The sequence below is a fragment of the Bufo gargarizans genome, chromosome 2, assembly GCF_014858855.1.
Source record: "Bufo gargarizans isolate SCDJY-AF-19 chromosome 2, ASM1485885v1, whole genome shotgun sequence".
Classification (NCBI taxonomy): domain Eukaryota; kingdom Metazoa; phylum Chordata; class Amphibia; order Anura; family Bufonidae; genus Bufo; species Bufo gargarizans.
Window position 1 is genome coordinate 517,591,987 of NC_058081.1, and position 17,559 is coordinate 517,609,545.

The window sequence follows — 17,559 nt, forward strand, 5'->3', positions numbered from 1 at the left end:
AACAGCTGAATATCAGGCTGATTAATTTATATCAATGCTACACAAAATAAAGGTATCCATTACCAAGAGTGCAGGTGATATGCAGAGACTAATGGAAGTCAGCTCTAAGGTACGACCTGGTCATTAGGATCTTTCTCCTGGGTTTTCTTTGTTTCTCTGTGTTTCCTCTTTTTTCTTGTTCTTTTTGTTTTTGTTCTGTGTGTGTATGGTTTATGATCACAAACTTATCAGTTAGACACACCTTCCTAGCTTGGAGTTTTCCAATCATCGTTGGCTAGGCGTGTGCATGTGATGATGACGGTGATGTCATTACATTACTCAAAATACATTTCTGCTGTTGCTATAATGTTGCTCATTTACCCCCTAGGTAACACTATTACCTAAGCTATTAGTATCATTCTAGTAAGGGTTAAATATCAACGTATGACTTTCTCACATTCTATACACATGACCTTTGGAACCTTAAATTAGAGCTGAGAGATTAATTTTGACACGTATACCAATTAAAACACAGATGTTTGGCCACCATTTTGACTTTTTTCCATACTCTCAGACTTATGTACCGATAAATAATATGATGAGCCTTGTTTTCTCACAGAGATATCTGTGCCTCCTCTGCTATACCAACGGGTGATTAATACGAAAATAGGTTACAGAGAAATGGCGTAAAGCGACAGTAAGGCCCCTAACAAGAGCTTAACTCAGAAATAGCTAGAACACCTACAGAAGGACACTGAGAACTACTAAGCTATAAAAATATTTATTTTATTGAATGTATAATTAAAAACCTATACAAAGAGATGACAGACAAATGCAAAAAGTGCAGTGCAATCCTGAGAGAGTTTATGAGGTACAACAATGTAATAAGTAAGGTATGTGACCTAAATATAAGCACCTCTAGGTAAAAGAACTACCATATAAAATATTTATTGACAGAATACCCACTATTGATGAGAATGCAAATAGTATCATCAAGTATAAAGTGCGAGTGCACGCTATAATATGAGCAAAAAAGAGGGAGATGGCAACTCTCCAATGTGGGTCTTTGAAAATATATATATATATATATATATATATATATATATATATATATATTTATTCAGCAAAATGTAGCGAATACTAAAGTGCATGTGCAAGCTGCAGAAAGTGGCGAAACAACATAGTGTATATTTGTTCAAGAGGCAAAAGCCACACATCAGCCAGGCAGGTTAGAGAAATGAGGTCACATACCGTGTGTACAAAGTAACGAGTCCACAGGAAGACTGCACACCCCGACGCACGTTTCGATTTGAAACCTTCCTCTGGGGGTACAGTCTTCCCACTGAAGAGAACATATTTAAATACATGTTCCGCCAATCAGAGTACGCTGATCAAACATGTGATATCCGTAAAACTAAAGGCTAACTATTCTGAGGCACAGGTGAACCGCGCAATGGCCAATTGCGCAAGTGCAGCTGTGCCTATTGATCAAGGACTTTCCATGACATCAATGGCGTCATGATCCCGCGAGATGTTCAGCAGTCACGTGATGGTAAGTCACGTGATCGCAAGTCGCGATCACATGATCTCCAATAGCTCAACCCCCAGATAGGGGGAGAGCATCACAAGTTGCAGACAAGTGAGTACAATAACATGAATAATGCAACTATGCACTCAATAAGTGTGCGATATGCTCATACATGATAATGATAATAGTGAATTGAATACATACTATAATTAATATTAAGGTAAAGTGAGTCTCGCTCACAGGATCTTCCAGTGATGCAGCAGCCAATAGTGGATACCCAACAGGGGGAGATCACATGATGGCGAGTCACAACCATGTGAATAGAATAACATAATTAATACAATGGTGATGCACCAATGCATGATGCTATTAGTGAATGAATTACAAATTATAATTAGAAAAAGTGAGTCAGGGGTCACTTGAAAAATAAGTGAACCAAAAGAACCATGAAAAAAGAAAAAACAATTCATATTGTCTGTGATTAATCAAAAAGTGATATTAATAAGACCATAAATCAAACAGATAGGGAAAGGAGAGGGGGAACAGAAGAGGGAAGGAAAGAAAAAGGGAAAAGAAAGGGGGGGGGGGAGGAAAGGACATAAAGTGACATTTCCGTCCTCGAGTTGTATCTTTTAATAATGCGGGTGGTCTGATGGAGTATACCCGGGATTCTTGTAAGGAGATGAAAACAGATGTATTAGCCTATATGTAGAGAAACAGCATTAATAACAAGACTCTTCAGTGGGAAGACGCACAAAACATTATACAAACATGAAACCCCTTTAAAAAAAGGAATGAAAAGACAACAATATAAAAATAATATTTATTTTACTAAAATATAGGTCTACATGTTCACTGTAGAAAGGGGGCATAAGACAGGAAATCATTGAGGCCTTTTGGTTGTGTGGTGTCCAGGGTCCAGATCCACTTTGTTTCTAATTGAGCCAGGCGGTTCATCAAATTACCGCCACACATACCTAGGTCAATGTGGTCTATCCCACAAACCTTCAGAAGTGAGGGATCACTATCATGGAAGTTCCTGAAATGTCTCGCGATCGGTTTTAGGTCATCCACGTTAGTGGAGTCCTTTGATTTTAGAATGTCTCTGACATGTTCACGTACTCGTACCTTTAGTTCCCTACTTGTCAGTCCCGCATCACTGGAAGATCAAGTGACCGCGACTCACTTTACCTTAATATTAATTATAGTATGTATTCAATTCACTATTATCATCATGTATGAGCATATCGCACTCTTATTTAGTGCATAGTTGCATTATTCATGTTGTTGTACTCACTTGTCTGTAACTTGTGATGCTCTCCCCCTATCTGGGGGTTGAGCTATTGGAGATCATGTGATCACGACTTGCAATCACGTGACTTACCCCCTTGACTTCACCGTCTGCGTCACTGGCCATCATGTGACTGCTGAAGATCTCGTGGGATCATGACGCCATTGACGTCATGGAAGGTCCTTGATCAATAGGCACAGCTGCACTTGCGCAATTGGCCATTGCGCGGTTTACCTGTGCCTCAGAATAGTTAGCCTTTAGTTTTACGGATATCACGTGTTTGATCAGCGTACTCTGATTGGCGGAACATGTATTTAAATATGATCTCTTCAGTGGGAAGACTGTAGCCCCAGAGGAAGGTTTCAAATTGAAACGCGCGTCGGGGTGTGCAGTCTTCCTGTGGATTCGTTACTTTGTACACACGGTATGTGACCTCATTTCTCTAACCTGCCTGGCTGATGTGTGGCTTTTGCCTCTTGAACAAATATTCACTATGTTGTTTCGCCACTTTCTGCAGCTTGCACATGCACTTTAGTATTCGCTACATTTTGCTGAATAGATATAGATATATATATATATATATATCTATATATCTCTATCTATCTATGTGTGTATATATTATATATTCAAAGACCCACATTGGAGAGTTGCCATCTCCCTCTTTTTTGCTCATATTATAGCGTGCACTCGCACTTTATACTTGATGATACTATTTGCACTCTCATCAATAGTGGGTATTCTGTCAATAAATATTTTATATGGTAGTTCTTTTACCTATAGGTGCTTATATTTAGGTCACCTTATTACATTGTTGTACCTCATAAACTCTCTCAGGATTGCACTGCACTTTTTGAATTTGTCGGTCATCTCTTTGTATATTTTTTTAATTATACATTCAATAAAATAATATTTTTATAGCTTAGTAGTTCTCAGTGTCCTTCTGTAGGTTTTCTACCAACGGGTATTTAGTTAAAATACCAGACAAATATAACAGATACATAAATGTCCTTAAGAATACGTATATAATACAATATAAAACTATACATGTGTCTTATTTTTTTATACAAAACGAAGGTTGATTATAAGCGTATATAGATATCGCAGATTTTCTGCTTAATTATTAAATACCAAACTGTAGAGGTAATTGGCACCAGCAGCTTCTAGAGAATATCGTTATCCAAGTCATAAATCCATAAGGAGACAAGAATGCCTCTTCTTAGACTGGTACATGAACTGTGTCTTTCCCATGAACCTCTTTCGGCCTAAAAAAAAAATTGTTTAGACACTTCTGCTGTCCTATTTCTCTGGCTACTGTTGTAATCCATACAGATGGCATGTGGGAGATGGGTTGTCATGCAATACTTGACTCCTCAGCATCCAGCAATGTCTATAGGATTCTCCTGGTTGGTTGTAGAGTGGATCTTGGCAACCTCTTTCCAATGCTCTTGCTGAGTACAAAGGGGACAGAGTCCCAATTACAGCAGCCATGGACCTCCGTTATGTAAAACTTTATGCTATTGGTAGAGGGAAACTGCAACATTAGTTTTAAGTGGAATTCGATTTGCACATATAGCCCGGTGTAACTTCTGGCTACCACAGGGGACACTAGAGCACCAGGAGCTGAAAATGTATTTCAGGTCATTCAACTTTCCTTCTGAACTTGTTCACACATATCTTGTTATCAGATGATGACATCCCATCAGACGCTGAGGCAGAGGAGCGTCTTCAGCAATCTCAGGGACTGAAGCTTAGACTAAATGAGGATGAGGGTTCAGATGTGGTTCCAAGGGTACAGAATGGTAAGATCTGGCTGTATTTTAATTATAATGGACCTTTAATTTGGCCACTGTTAAAATCCTATTAAAATGCCAACTCATTGGCTTTGTGTATTCCTACAGAGTCAGACAGAGGTTCCAGCCAAGTTGCAGTGACCCCTGAGCCTGCAGTCTTATTGCCCGTCTGCAGCCCTATAGGGGAGCGTAAGAAGGTGAGTGTATGACAAGGTGACATAGCCTTCTATGTGTTTTTTTTTTTTTTGCCCTTCTTTGATGCCTCTCATTTGTGAAACTGAGGTGCAAAACTTCTGAGATAGACTGGGGTATACCATAAGCACTTTTAGCTACCAGGTTAATTCAAGCAGTGGCTGTAAATATAGCAGTTTATATTGACCAGATGTTTTGCTTCTGCAGGTCTCAGTTCTGTCTCCCAAGGAACTGACTTCACCAGGTGGCAGATTCTTCCCTGATCCTTACATACAGCTAACTGGCAGCAAAGCAGCAACTCCATTAGAGCCAAAAGCATTAACCCCTGTCTTGCCAGTTTGTTCCCAGCCAGCCTCAACACAAGAACTCGTTACCCCAACATCTCCTGTGAAACCCCCTTCAATACCACCTCTTGTTCGTCCTCTTAGGTCACCATTTTCTCCTATATGCTCTCAACCCTTACCTTCTACAGAGGTGGTCACTGTTCCCCCCACTACTAAGCCACCTGTATGTCTGCAGCCAAGTCCAGTCATCACTTCCACCCCCCTAGCCAAACTACCATTTACCAGCCATGTAGTAAGGACTGACACTTTGACCAGCCCCAATTCAGAAGAGGCTTTGAAACGTATTGACCTCATAGAGGAGTTTTGGACAAAAAGCGCTGAGATTCGACGTAGTCTTGGGTTGACGCCATTGGAGCGAAGTAGAGCATCTGAGGTCAGTTTTCCATCCATGGATCCATCTGTTCAGAGGACCTCAGTGTCTAAGACTACACCAGATGATCTGAAGTCTCCCCCACTTAAAGCTCAGCATGCACTCAAGAAAGTGAATCCTAATAGACTGGACATAGAGTTACTGTCACCACTCACTCCCATATCTCCATCCGAAAAAGAACTTAAAAGCTCAGAAGGTGAAAGAAAGGACCTGTCAACTAGTTCAGGTCTCGGATTAAATGGCAGTAATTCAAATACTCGGACTGTGGGCAGTGAAAGTTTCAACACTTCTGACTCTGCTTTACTTACCCCACCTTCTAGTCCACCTCCTCCCCCACCACAAGGAGAAGAGCCTGCTACACTCCGAAGAAGTCTTGCCTCCTGGCAGAATGGACCAGAAACTGTCCCACCATCACTTCCCCAGACAAAGGTGAAATCTCCCGATGTTCCTCAACCCCCTCCAAAATTAGAAGAAGTACGAAAGTCCTTTGTTGAGAGTGTGGATGAGATCCCTTTTGCTGATGATGTGGAAGATACCTATGATGAGAGAACAGATAACTCAAGCCTGCAGGAGAGGTTTTTTACTCCGCCAACAAGTCGGTCAAAACTCCAGAGACTTCCCTTGACTAAGGAAAATGGAGAACTTCCATGTTCTTTAGAAAAAGGGCACCAAAGAAAAAGACTACTTCCGCAGTTGACTCCTGAAGCTAAAGAGTTGGCTGAAGAGAGAATAAGGGCAAGGGAGAAGTCTGTCAAAAGTGCGGCTTTGAGAGATGCCATGGCACAACAGCTTAACAAAATGAAACAGCTTGAAACTGTGCAGGCATCTAATAGAGGATCAGGTTTGTCTTCCACCAAACTAGCTACTTATCTCCCTTCAGAGTCCAGAGCTCTACCAGAGGCGCCTACTCTCAGACTAGAGACTTCAGATGAACTCTTTCTATCGCCTCAACCAGCTGAGGGTTCGGTCACCTCCTCAGAAGGTTCAGGTGGTGGAAAACCCAAGAAAAGGCCTTCATTGTTCTCCCCGAGGAAAAAGGAAAAAAAGTCAAAAGGGGAGCTGAGCCGATTGTCTGATAAACCAGACGATGGCACCAAACCCAAATCACTGTGGAAGTCTGTCTTTTCTGGTTATAAGAAGGAGAAGAAAAAGAAGTCTGCAGATGATAAGTCTATTCCGAGCACTCCTTCTAGCACCAACACTGTGGACTCTGGGAAAGTCAAAGTGTCTAATGTGGTCCATGGACAAGGTAATGGCTAGATGCATTTTTTTTTGTTCATGTTCTATCTCTTCCACTATAGCTTTATTTGTGATCCCCTCAATCTTGTCTCATAGAACTTCCTCTCAGACGTCACTTGAGTTTCTCTGAGGATTCTGATCTTTCCAGTGATGACGTCTTAGAAAAGTCCTCACAGAAGTCCAAGCGTGATGTAAGTGGCACTGCAAAGTTTCCACCGCCAAAAGTTCACACTCAAATTTCAGCCACAAGTTTGTTTTGCTCATTTTTTTGTGAATATCTGTTCACCTTGATTTCACACTTTCGTCTGTCAGCGCTGCCTTGACACCAATTTGTACGTGGATAGAGATGAGGTATTGTGTTATCTCCTAAATAGCTGATTGCTTGATGTTAGTTCTATAGCTCTTTTTGCACATGCTCTTAATAACTCACAGGAGGTGATTAGCAAGTAGAAGTTTTAATGAGGCAGTGGACATGTAGCAGCTCATGCTTCATAGATTTTTGAATGAATGAAATTTCCAGTTACAATTCTTTACAGTATACATTTTTTCAATATTCCAGTTGTTGCAGCACAAATGACCACATTGAGGGTGGTTCACAAAAACATGGCTGTGACTAAAGGTCCTTTCACACGGACTGATGCTTCAGGCAGTTATTGGGAATGGTTAGTTTGTTCCTGATAATTGCTGGATTGTCAGCATTTCTCCATAGCAATCATTGTTCCTTTGCCGCAGATTGTTGTTTAGACAGCACAATCTGCTGCACATAAATGATGATTTTTGGTGCCTGCAAAATGACACGATCGCTTGATGAACAGGCGTTTGCTGGCAAATTATTATTAAAGGGTTATCCCATGATTAATGTAAAAAACTGAAATTCATATAGTACATGACAAGGTCTTTCTAAGAAAGCTAGAACCAGCTCTGTACCTCACATGGATCCAGAGATCTCCCCGTTCATTGCTAGATTTATATCAATCAGACAGCTCAAGGGGAGTGTCTTTTCTGTTGCTGCTAGGTGGGTGTGTCCATGCTCTCCCTATCACAGCTAAGGGGGTAGTTGAAGGATGAAACTGAGCACGTGTGGCCTTCTCGGTGAGCAGGACAAAGAAATAAAAATAAAAAACAGCAGGTGGAGCTATACATATACATGCAATTACAAAAGTATTCAGATCCAGTTGCTGGTTTGAAAACTGTAGAATATTGTTCATGGGACAACCCTTTTAAGTGTACCCCCTTCCCACCTTTAATGGTTCCCAGTGCTTGTAACTGAGTACTCAAAAATCTAATGACGTTTATGGCTGGCTCTAGAGTAAGGGTCCGGCAGTAAACCCCTGCAACCATATTTTGCTCCTCATAGGTAATAAATGCGTGGGATGAGGCATTCAGACACATTGTGTGATGGATGAAATGTTCATGTGAAATGTAACCTTCATATTTCCTGCCCCCAGCTAGTAACTCTTCCCAGTCATTGTCTTGTTCGCTGTGCTGTGTGTCCGCTGTCATTTTTTGACTCCGTTAATGGTTCCTTCCACCAGCTAATTGTATTTATTCTGTTACCCACGAGCCTGGAAAATGGAGACATCAATCGATTAATTATTACTGAATATGCGCTGCCATATTCTATATCACCAGACCTGTAGATCTGAATACGCATAGACAGCAGGGTAGAGGGGGAAGGGACGGCGATTCATGGCAGCCAATAAGCTTTCATTTTTTCTAAGTTTCCAGAATGGAAGCTTCAATCTGATTGGTTGCTATGGCCAACACACCTGTTCTTATCTGCATTAGTATATGTATGTTCATACATAACCCTGCCTCCATTTTTAAGGCTGCAGACATTATTTTGTGTTTCTTGTGCGTAGCGTTGTCAATGATATAATTCTACTAAACAATGGTGATAAATTATAATGTTCTAACACATTATTACAAACTAGCAGGTATTATAATTGTCACAGCTAAATAATGAAAGTTGGCAACAGTGAGGACCTCTTGTGAAAAACAGAGCAGACAAAAAATTGTGGCGTTGCCCAGAGCAACAAGACTTCTGCTGTTAGAAGATATCATCAGTGACTTTATTGGTTGGTGTGGTCCTGTAGCAGCCAGTTAAAGGGAGTCTGTCACCTCCATATGGCCATATACAGTGCTACATGGCTCTGTAGTACACCTATACATGAATGTAATGGTACCTTTGTCTTTGGACTTGCACAAGCAGGAAAAAACTAACTTTAATTCATATGCAAATGAGAACTCGCAAGTGCCCAGGGGCGGCGTTCAGTGTGTAGGTGCCCAGGCTGCTCTGCCTTCTTCTCACTTTACTCCTCCCCAGCCTCTGCCTTTGCCCGCCCTCCAAGTCTCTTGCCTCATCGATAGGTCCGGACTTGGAGGGCGGGCAAAGGAAGAGGCTGGGGAGGAGTAAAGTGAAATGAAGGCAGAGCAGCCTGGGCACCTACACACTGAACTCCTCCCCTGGGCACTTGCGAGTGCTCATTTGCATATGAATTAAACTTAGTTTTTTTCCTGCTTGTGCAAGTCCAAAGACAAAGGTACCATTACATTCATGTATAGGTGTGCTGCAGAGCCATGTAAGCACTGTATATGGCCATATGGAGGTGACAGACTCCCTTTAAATCCCAGCCTTTTCTATACTGAATTTGTCAGTGAAGGTTAGAAAATGAAACTAGTTATATTGGTCGATAAGACTCTCTGGCAGCCAATTGGAGTTCAGCTTATATTTTTCCAGTGCAGGCTGGAAAATAAGCAGTGATCTGATTGGTTGCTCTGGCCAGTCCACTGCTTGCTGTCTGCCTGTTTTTTTTGTTTTTTGTTTTTTTTTGTGTGTAGCTCGGACATTGTAAACTCTTGTGCTAATAACCCTGTCAGGGAGTTGTTTCTCATCAGGCTGTGAACAGTTCTGTTCAGCCATTTCTTCATTGTATCTGCCTCTGGGAAAGCTGAGTGACAACCAATATAGCATACTTACCAACGATTGAATCCAAAAGGGCAAGCAATGTTAAAGGAGTTTTCCATTGTCAGACAATAAGCCCCCATTGTCTGATAGGTGCGGGTCCCACCTCTGGGACCCACACCAAGAACGGAACAGGGAAAGGTGGTGGAGGACGCACTGCGCATGCGCAGCTGCCCTCCATTCATTTTTATGGTACCGCCGAAAATAGCCAAGCGCTGGCTTGGCTATTTCCATCGGCCCCATAGAAATGAATGGGAGTGGTGGCTGCACAAGCGTAGTGTGCTCCCGTTCACTTGTATGGGGAGAGTGCTTGGCGGTGGCCGGACCCTGGGAAACCCGGAGTCCTCCAGCCATAACTCAGTTGTCAGCATCGGTGAGGGTCCCACCTCTGGCGATATGCCCCATGGTCTCAGATGGGAAACCCCTTTAAGGCCTGCCCTCTCTTCTATGTGAGAACGCCCCCGAAACAGCAAATTTGCATAAAGCCCACCACTTTGTGGCACAATTGATAGGACTTCAATGGCCACCAATAGCCTTGTTTGATAACTGCAGAAATGTGCTTTCTATGAGCTGTCTTGGCTGCTATATTAGGTGTCATCCAGCTTTCGCAGAAAGCAAAGACACAGATCGCATCGAAGGAACTGTGCTCAATTTTCCCCCCAAGTCTGAGCTGTGTTCATCTAATCCTCTGTAACACTCCCTGGCAACTAGTGAGCATTTTTTATGTCACTTATGTTTAATTATTGTTTCATCGATTAATTTTCATTTGCTTTAACTTGATTAATTTGCTTCATTTCCCCTTTGCGGTTTGTGTTGTGTCAGTCGGTCTATGTTCCCCATGCTCTGGCGTTCAGACGATCGTACTCATCAAAGGTAGTGACATCATTACGCTGCTCATCTGTCCATTCCATCTCCTCTCTACTCTAACTGGTTAATTCTGAGATCTTCCGCTTTTCTGTGGTAGTCCCCGTTCTTGGGGTGCAGAAGCTGCAGTCACATCACCCTCCCTCTATTCTTGCATGATGTTATTTACCTTCTTTGTAGTCTATATGACCTAGCGATGAGACACTGGCCGGGTACTGTAGATACTTAGGGTGAGGTGACCATTATGGAGCGGGGGAGGTGGGATGTTGGAGGGTAGTCTTCTGAGAGTCTGTGCTATAGAAGTAAGGCGACCATGGTCCCCAGGATTATCAAGTGTACTCCTCCCTACAGAAAACCTACACGGATGAGGAGCTGAACGCTAAACTCACCAAGAGGGTGCAAAAAGCTGCCCGGAGGCAAGCTAAACAGGAGGAGCTTAAAAGGCTGCATCGGGCTCAGGTAGGTGACCCCAGAGACCTGCCAGTATACACTGATAAAACCTTTTACATAATGTGGAGGAGTTTATTGAACTATTGATTATTTATTTTGTGATAAAAACTTCTGCAACTTTCTGACTTTTCCATATCTCTGCCTGCTGTCAGTAAATTTCCAAAGCTAAAACCCCTTTGGGTATATTACAGTTGTTTCCAATGTAGACAATCCTTCATAAGCAGAATCGCCTGGACACCAGACTGATACAGTTTACCTGCACTGATACCTTGTAACAAAGTCTCTGCTGTAAAAAAAATCTTAGGTCAGGATAGGTTGGATAACTATATTATTCCGGATCATATCCCATTGCAGATTATTCAGCGGCAGCTGGAACAAGTGGAAGAAAAGCAGCGGCAGCTGGAGGAGCGGGGCGTAGCTGTGGAGAAAGCGCTGCGCGGAGAAGCTGGTAATATTCTAGATTTCTTGTATATTTTTGCAGCCTCTGGCAAGTGCCGGACATTGAGCCATCCTGTGCACATTCTATAAAAGGCAGAGCCCAGTGTCAGTCATAGATGCAGTGTATATACTATTAACTATTGTGACTTCTCTACAGTACTATGTTTTATGGGATCCCACCTCCTCCCCCTGATCTGTGTTTTCACGCCCCCAGACATTGACTCCTGTAAAATTGTGTCAATCTGGTTGGGTTGTTGCCGTCAATTCCAATCCATCTCTGTGTAACCGCTGCAATCTGTGACCTTCATGTTTGACCAACGATAAACGTGTGATTTATTGTTATTATTAATATTATTAATGTTATCTGTTAATATTAATCCATTTTTACTCTCCTCAATTCTGAGAATCCCATGTGTGAAGGTTCTGCTTCTATCTTTTATTGGTTGGTGCCCTACGTATAACAAACAGAACTGACCTCAACATTACAGACCGGAAGCCTTATTACCTCACTCACAGAAGTGTCCGAACGAATAACAGGCTGATTAAGACGTCTGCCTGTACTGTTGGGGGGGGGGGAGACACAACACATTTTTAACCCAACCCCCCAAAAAATTAAACCTAGTTTGTCAGTGTACAGCTATTTTTATGGAGAGTTGTCATACAATCGAGGCTCACACCGGGAGGCAGTGCCGCACTTAACGGGTGGTTTTCCCCAGTTATCCAGCAGAGCGGAACGTCTCACCACTGCTCTATTCCTGCATGGGTTGTAGCCAAGTGAGACAGATGGGTTCAGGGAAACGGCTGCAAAACTCATGTGCAAAGGACCCCTTACTGTTTTAATCTCCCCATGGATGTCAATGGGACTGTCCAACTGCACCTTTTCTCAGCTAAATACATGCATTAGGTCGGTGCATTATCTAATTCGATACATCACTTTGATAGCGGGCAACAATGATAACAGCAGATCAGATTTTGTAGCCCAGAACTAAACAAACAATGTAAGCCAAAGAACAATTCCCATCATCTCAAGGTACTCCGCTGTCCTGTATGCAGCTTATATTAATATTTGAGATCTCTGCACTGAGGTCCAATAGTCTTGAGGCACAGTAGACAACTGTATGGCACACCATTGAATACAGAGTGCTTTCATCTGTGGTATCTGCCCACAGCACTGCGATCCTCCGCAGGGTCGCCTCTTCTAGGAGAGTTCAACTTGTAAATAATCGTTGGAGTCATTTACTGCTAATATATCATCTGTGTAACTCCCTCCTTTCCAGTTTCTTGTGTTTCTGGGTTGTTTTTTAATTTATTTCTTCTTGATTAAACTTGTATTTGTGTAACCTAACTTATCCATGATTATCATAGAACCAGGTTTATGTCCTAGATGTATTCTGCTACAAAGCTCCAAATCCTCTGCTTCATGTCACACAACTGATAACATTCTGGCTGCCTGCAGTCACCACTAGGGGGCGTACACTGCATACAAATGTAATACTGAGTCCTGATGTTTACATTCTTGAACACTTTGTAAAAAAAATTCTGATTTAAAAAAAAAGAAAATAAATAGACACACAACAACAAAAAGGTACAAAATAGCCCCTGATAAACTCCCACTCCCCATGAAAAGAGATGGTTGCGATAAGGAGACAATATAGATTTTCTGTATGACATATTTATAATCTGAAATTCACAACTAGAGACAGGAAGCAATTACTATTAATATTTCCTCCCTGATCACCTGACAACCCGAGTCCCATCACCCAGCAAGTGTGGTGAGGGTAATCCCTGGACATCAAACCACCTGCTCCACATTGCCTCTATTATATGAAGTCATTTCCTTTTTATATACATTCCCTTTCCAGTCTGATAATAGTATTCATTCTACGTGGTTGGGTGGACTGCACCTGATCCGATTATAGAGCGATCAACTTTCTCATCTGGAACAGTATCCTCTGAATACCTATATTAGTCATGTCATTCCTCACTATTTTTCTGAAAGAGACACACGCCATAGGATTTAACAGAAGAGTTTTTGATCACTTTTTATTCTATTTTTGAGAGGTGACTGGGCTAATAAACCTATGGGGTTTTTTTTCCAGCATTTATGCGCAGGATAAATATTATGATAATTTTTTCTTGTGCAGATCATTATGGATGCAGTGCAGCCATAGAAATTCGATTACATGGTTGAAAAAAGACATAAGTCCATCAAGTTAGTAAGACTCGGATTTCTACACATTTTCATTAGCATTAATGTAATTTACTTTTAAGAATTCATCTCAACGCTTTTTAAAACTGTCCACTGCTCCTGCTGTGACCATTTCCTGAGGAAGTCTATGCCACAGATTCACAGTTCTTACAGTAAAGAAGCTTTGACAAAGCTTCTCCAGTCGGAGGCAGTGCTCCCTTGTCTTTTGAGGGCATGGAACAGTTTTTGACTGTATTGTTTGTATGGCCCATTTGTATAGGGTAATTATGTCCCCCCTTAGACTTCTCTTCTCAAAACTAAATACATGTAATTCTTGTAATCTTTGCTCAAAACTAAGAACCTCCATGCCCCTGATCAGTTTAGTCGCTCTACTCTGTACTTTTTACAGCTCCAGGGCATCCTTTCTATGGAATGGTGCTCAGAACTCAACTGCACCAAAGCTTTGTAAAGTGGTAATATTACATCCCTGTATTGTAGTAGTTTATTCCTGTTAGCATGAAACTGCCAGAGAGACGTAACAAGTTCAATAGACCTGCCATGGAAACCTGTGATCGTAGGGGAGGAAGGGGCAGTAAAAAAAGCAAGCCACCCCTCACTCTGTCGCTAGTGACCCTGGCATCTTACTGTGTTACAGTTCTCTCTGGTCTTGGCCCTTGCAGCATAGTGTGGGCTGTAATATACACCTGACAACTGCTGGGTGTATTGTGGGCTCAGGTCCTGAACTTGCTCCATTCCTGTGCTGTAAATGTAAGGTGCGTGGGGATAAATACCTGCCGCTAGTGCCCTACATGTACAGCAGATGGCACTAAGGAGTTAAATCTGCAGGCACTTAGTTCCCTCTAGGTGGCTGCAGGCAGCTCAAATGTTATCAAGTAACTCTTTGTCCTTGCAGAGGGTTTGGAGCTCTGTGTCAAGAAAATGCAGTTTAGAGCGCCATAAGATCATACTGTGGAATCAGTCAGCACAAAACAGTTAGGAGCTATGTAGGTTAACATTTCTGAAATGGTAGGTGCACTTTATGATGTAACTCAAGGTTGGTAAAGTTATATCAGTTCATTTACTCATATCCAATGCCAAATTTCAAATTCTGGATGGAAATAGACTGTAGATTCTCTATGTAATGCAAGCAGGAGACGATGGGAGTGATTGCCTCGGCAGAGAGCTCCTGGTAAAGCCACTGCCCAGTGCTAGGTGTGCGCTTCCTGCTGCAGTGCTTCCATCTGTACTGTCTGCATAATGTGTTGCATGATGATGTCTTCTCTCTGTCTTCTGGTCTGGAACCTTCATCATCTCTTCTATCTCCTCATCTTCCGCTCACACGGCTCTTCTGTTGTCTTCCATAGCTTACTGCTCCATTATTTCTGTCCCTATGTCACCTGTCTCTCCAAACCTCCATCTCTGCTCCCTGCAGCTCCCCCACTGCTTTCCTGAACCACCTTCACAACCTCTATCTTTGCGCCCCCGTTTATATTAACCATTTCATCTTCTTCTCTTTTTCTCGTTCTGTCTCTCCTGCTTTCTCTGTTGTCAATGCAATAACTCTCTTCACAATTCCTTATTGTAGACTATTGGGGAGAGTCTTATTACAGTGACCTCATCGATTTGCACCTGGGTGGTATGTATGCCCAAATCACACCCTGATACTAACCTGCCTAATCCCCGATTACACCTCCCTGACTCCCCAAAGTTCCCTCTATGAATCCTAATCCTGGCATTAAAACAACAAGAAGAAATTGTAGCAAAACAACGTTCATCCAGTGTAATGTCATTTACATTTAGAATACATGTAGCAAACGTCAAGGCTGAGTATCTAAGCCAGTCATGTGTGATACTGTCTGCTAAGCCTTTGTACAGAATTCTGTAATTTTTTTTTTTATGGCTCCCGAGCAGCTGTATCTAATACTTGCATATGTGATACTCTGTAGAGATGCTGTCACAAGAGAAATATAAGGCAGCTCTCACCTTCCCTTCCACTAGCTGAGCACTGATTGCGCACCTGGATGCGATGATAAATGGCAAAAAAAAAAAAAAAGGAAAATCCGGCTCCAAGATAGCGAAGAAACATAGCTTTTAAAAGCGTTTTTCTTAAAATCTTCAACTCACAGGAACAGTTGAGTTACGCGTTTCAGACCATAAATAATTTGCTGTCCTTCCTCATGTCCTAAGGCTGAATGCACACAGCCGTGGAACACGGACGTGAGCGGTCCGTGGTATCCCGGCCTGGCATCCTGCTGACAGCAGGAGCGCACGGCGTCATTGGTTGCTATGACGCTGTGCACTTCATGCCGCCGCTGCTGTACAGTAATACACTGGTATGATCTATACAAGTGTATTACTGTTGTGCAGTGGCGGCATGAAGCACACGGCGTCATAGCAACCAATGACGCTGTGCGCTCCTGCTGTCAGCAGGATGCCAGGGATACCACGGACCGCTCATGTCTGTGTTCCACGGCTGTGTGCATTCGGCCTAACTGAACTGTTCCTGTGTTTTGAAGATTAAAAAAAAACGCAAATAAAGCTACGTTTCTTCGCTATCTTGGAGAGTCGTATTTTCCTTTCTTTTCTTTCTGTAGAGATGCTGTATCTAAGCCAATTATGTGTGATACTAGCTGCTGTATTATCTAAGCCAGTCATGTACGATACTCTGAGCTGGTGTATGTAAGCCTATTGTGTGTGCTATTGTCTGCTGAGCCCTCTGCATGTATTACAGTCATTTGTGAATTCTCTTGAGCAGTTGACCCTAACCATATAATGTGTGATACTGTCTCTTGAGCTGCTGTATCTAAACCTACCATGTGTGATGCTGTCGCCTGAGCCGCGCTATAAAAACCCCATTATGTGTAACACTGTCTGCTGAGTGGCTGTATCTAAGCATATCATGTTAGATACTTTCTGCAGAGGCGTTGTATCTAAGATTGTGTACAGATACTGTCTGCTGAGCAGCTGTATAAAAACCTATTATATGTGCTACTGTCAGCTGAGTCGCTGTACCCAAGTCCATCATATGTGATAATGAAAATAATTTATTGCATTTGAGGTGAATACGGTAATTATTGGCTTCTGGCATAAAATGACTGACATTAAAAATGTAATTGCCAAAAAGGGATTGTTTGTGCTGTTGGATGTTTAGGGTGCGGACACACCTTCAGGCTTTTTGATGCAGTTTTTGAAGCCAAAATCAGGTGTGAATCATAGGAGGAGAGAAAGTATTAAGGAAAGATATACGTTATCAACACTCTTTTCAATCCACCTTCTGGTTTTGGCTTCAGAAACCATCAGAAAACCTGCAATACACCTGGTCGGCACCCCCATAGGAATGCCTATTCTTGTCCGCAATTGCTTTTTTTTTTGGAGCCGCGGACTGGAAGATTGGCGGCGCACTCCGGAAATGCGGATGCGGACAGCACACTGTGTGCTGTTCACATCCATTCCTGCCCCGTACAGAATGAATGGGTCCCCACCCGTTCCGCAAAATTGCAGAACGGATGCGGACAGATTTGCAAACGTGTGAATGGAGCCTTAAGTGTCTGGTTCAGCCATCGTTGTGCAGTACATGGTGTCATGGGATACAGATGTGTATTAGAAGACATGAACAGTTGCTTTATTTAAAATTAATCGCCACCTATTGATATCAGGTCTTATTGGTCAAACAATTTGTAAGGATTAAAGGCGTTATGCCATGATGAAAAAATGTAAACCAGACATCTAGTACAAGACAATCAATTTCTAACAAAGCTAGAACCAGCTCTGTACCTCACATGGATCCAGAGATCTCCCCATTCGTTGCTCTGCTGGATTTATATCAAGCTGACAGCTCAAGGGGAGTGTCTTTTATCATGGGATGTGTTCTATATGCAGCAGCGAAATTCTTAAAGAAAATAGGGCTAGTGGCAACTGAAA

The 17,559-nt window shown here is 42.3% G+C and overlaps 1 protein-coding gene across 9 annotated transcripts in view; it reads left to right on the top strand.

Moving 5' to 3' along the window:
* MICAL3 (microtubule associated monooxygenase, calponin and LIM domain containing 3) overlaps positions 1-17,559 on the top strand; it is a 136,898-nt gene that overhangs the window by 95,748 nt on the left and 23,591 nt on the right. For 5 of the 9 annotated variants that reach the window (XM_044281343.1, XM_044281341.1, XM_044281344.1 and 2 more), the window contains 8 exons: positions 4,484-4,597; positions 4,697-4,785; positions 4,988-6,743; positions 6,830-6,924; positions 10,521-10,571; positions 10,914-11,021; positions 11,367-11,460; positions 15,224-15,274. In XM_044281343.1, the coding sequence (XP_044137278.1) occupies positions 4,484-4,597; positions 4,697-4,785; positions 4,988-6,743; positions 6,830-6,924; positions 10,521-10,571; positions 10,914-11,021; positions 11,367-11,460; positions 15,224-15,274 (2,358 nt within the window). The remainder of the gene's footprint in view (positions 1-4,483; positions 4,598-4,696; positions 4,786-4,987; positions 6,744-6,829; positions 6,925-10,520; positions 10,572-10,913; positions 11,022-11,366; positions 11,461-15,223; positions 15,275-17,559) is intronic. The other 4 variants (XM_044281342.1, XM_044281345.1, XM_044281349.1 and 1 more) reach the window with 2 other exon arrangements.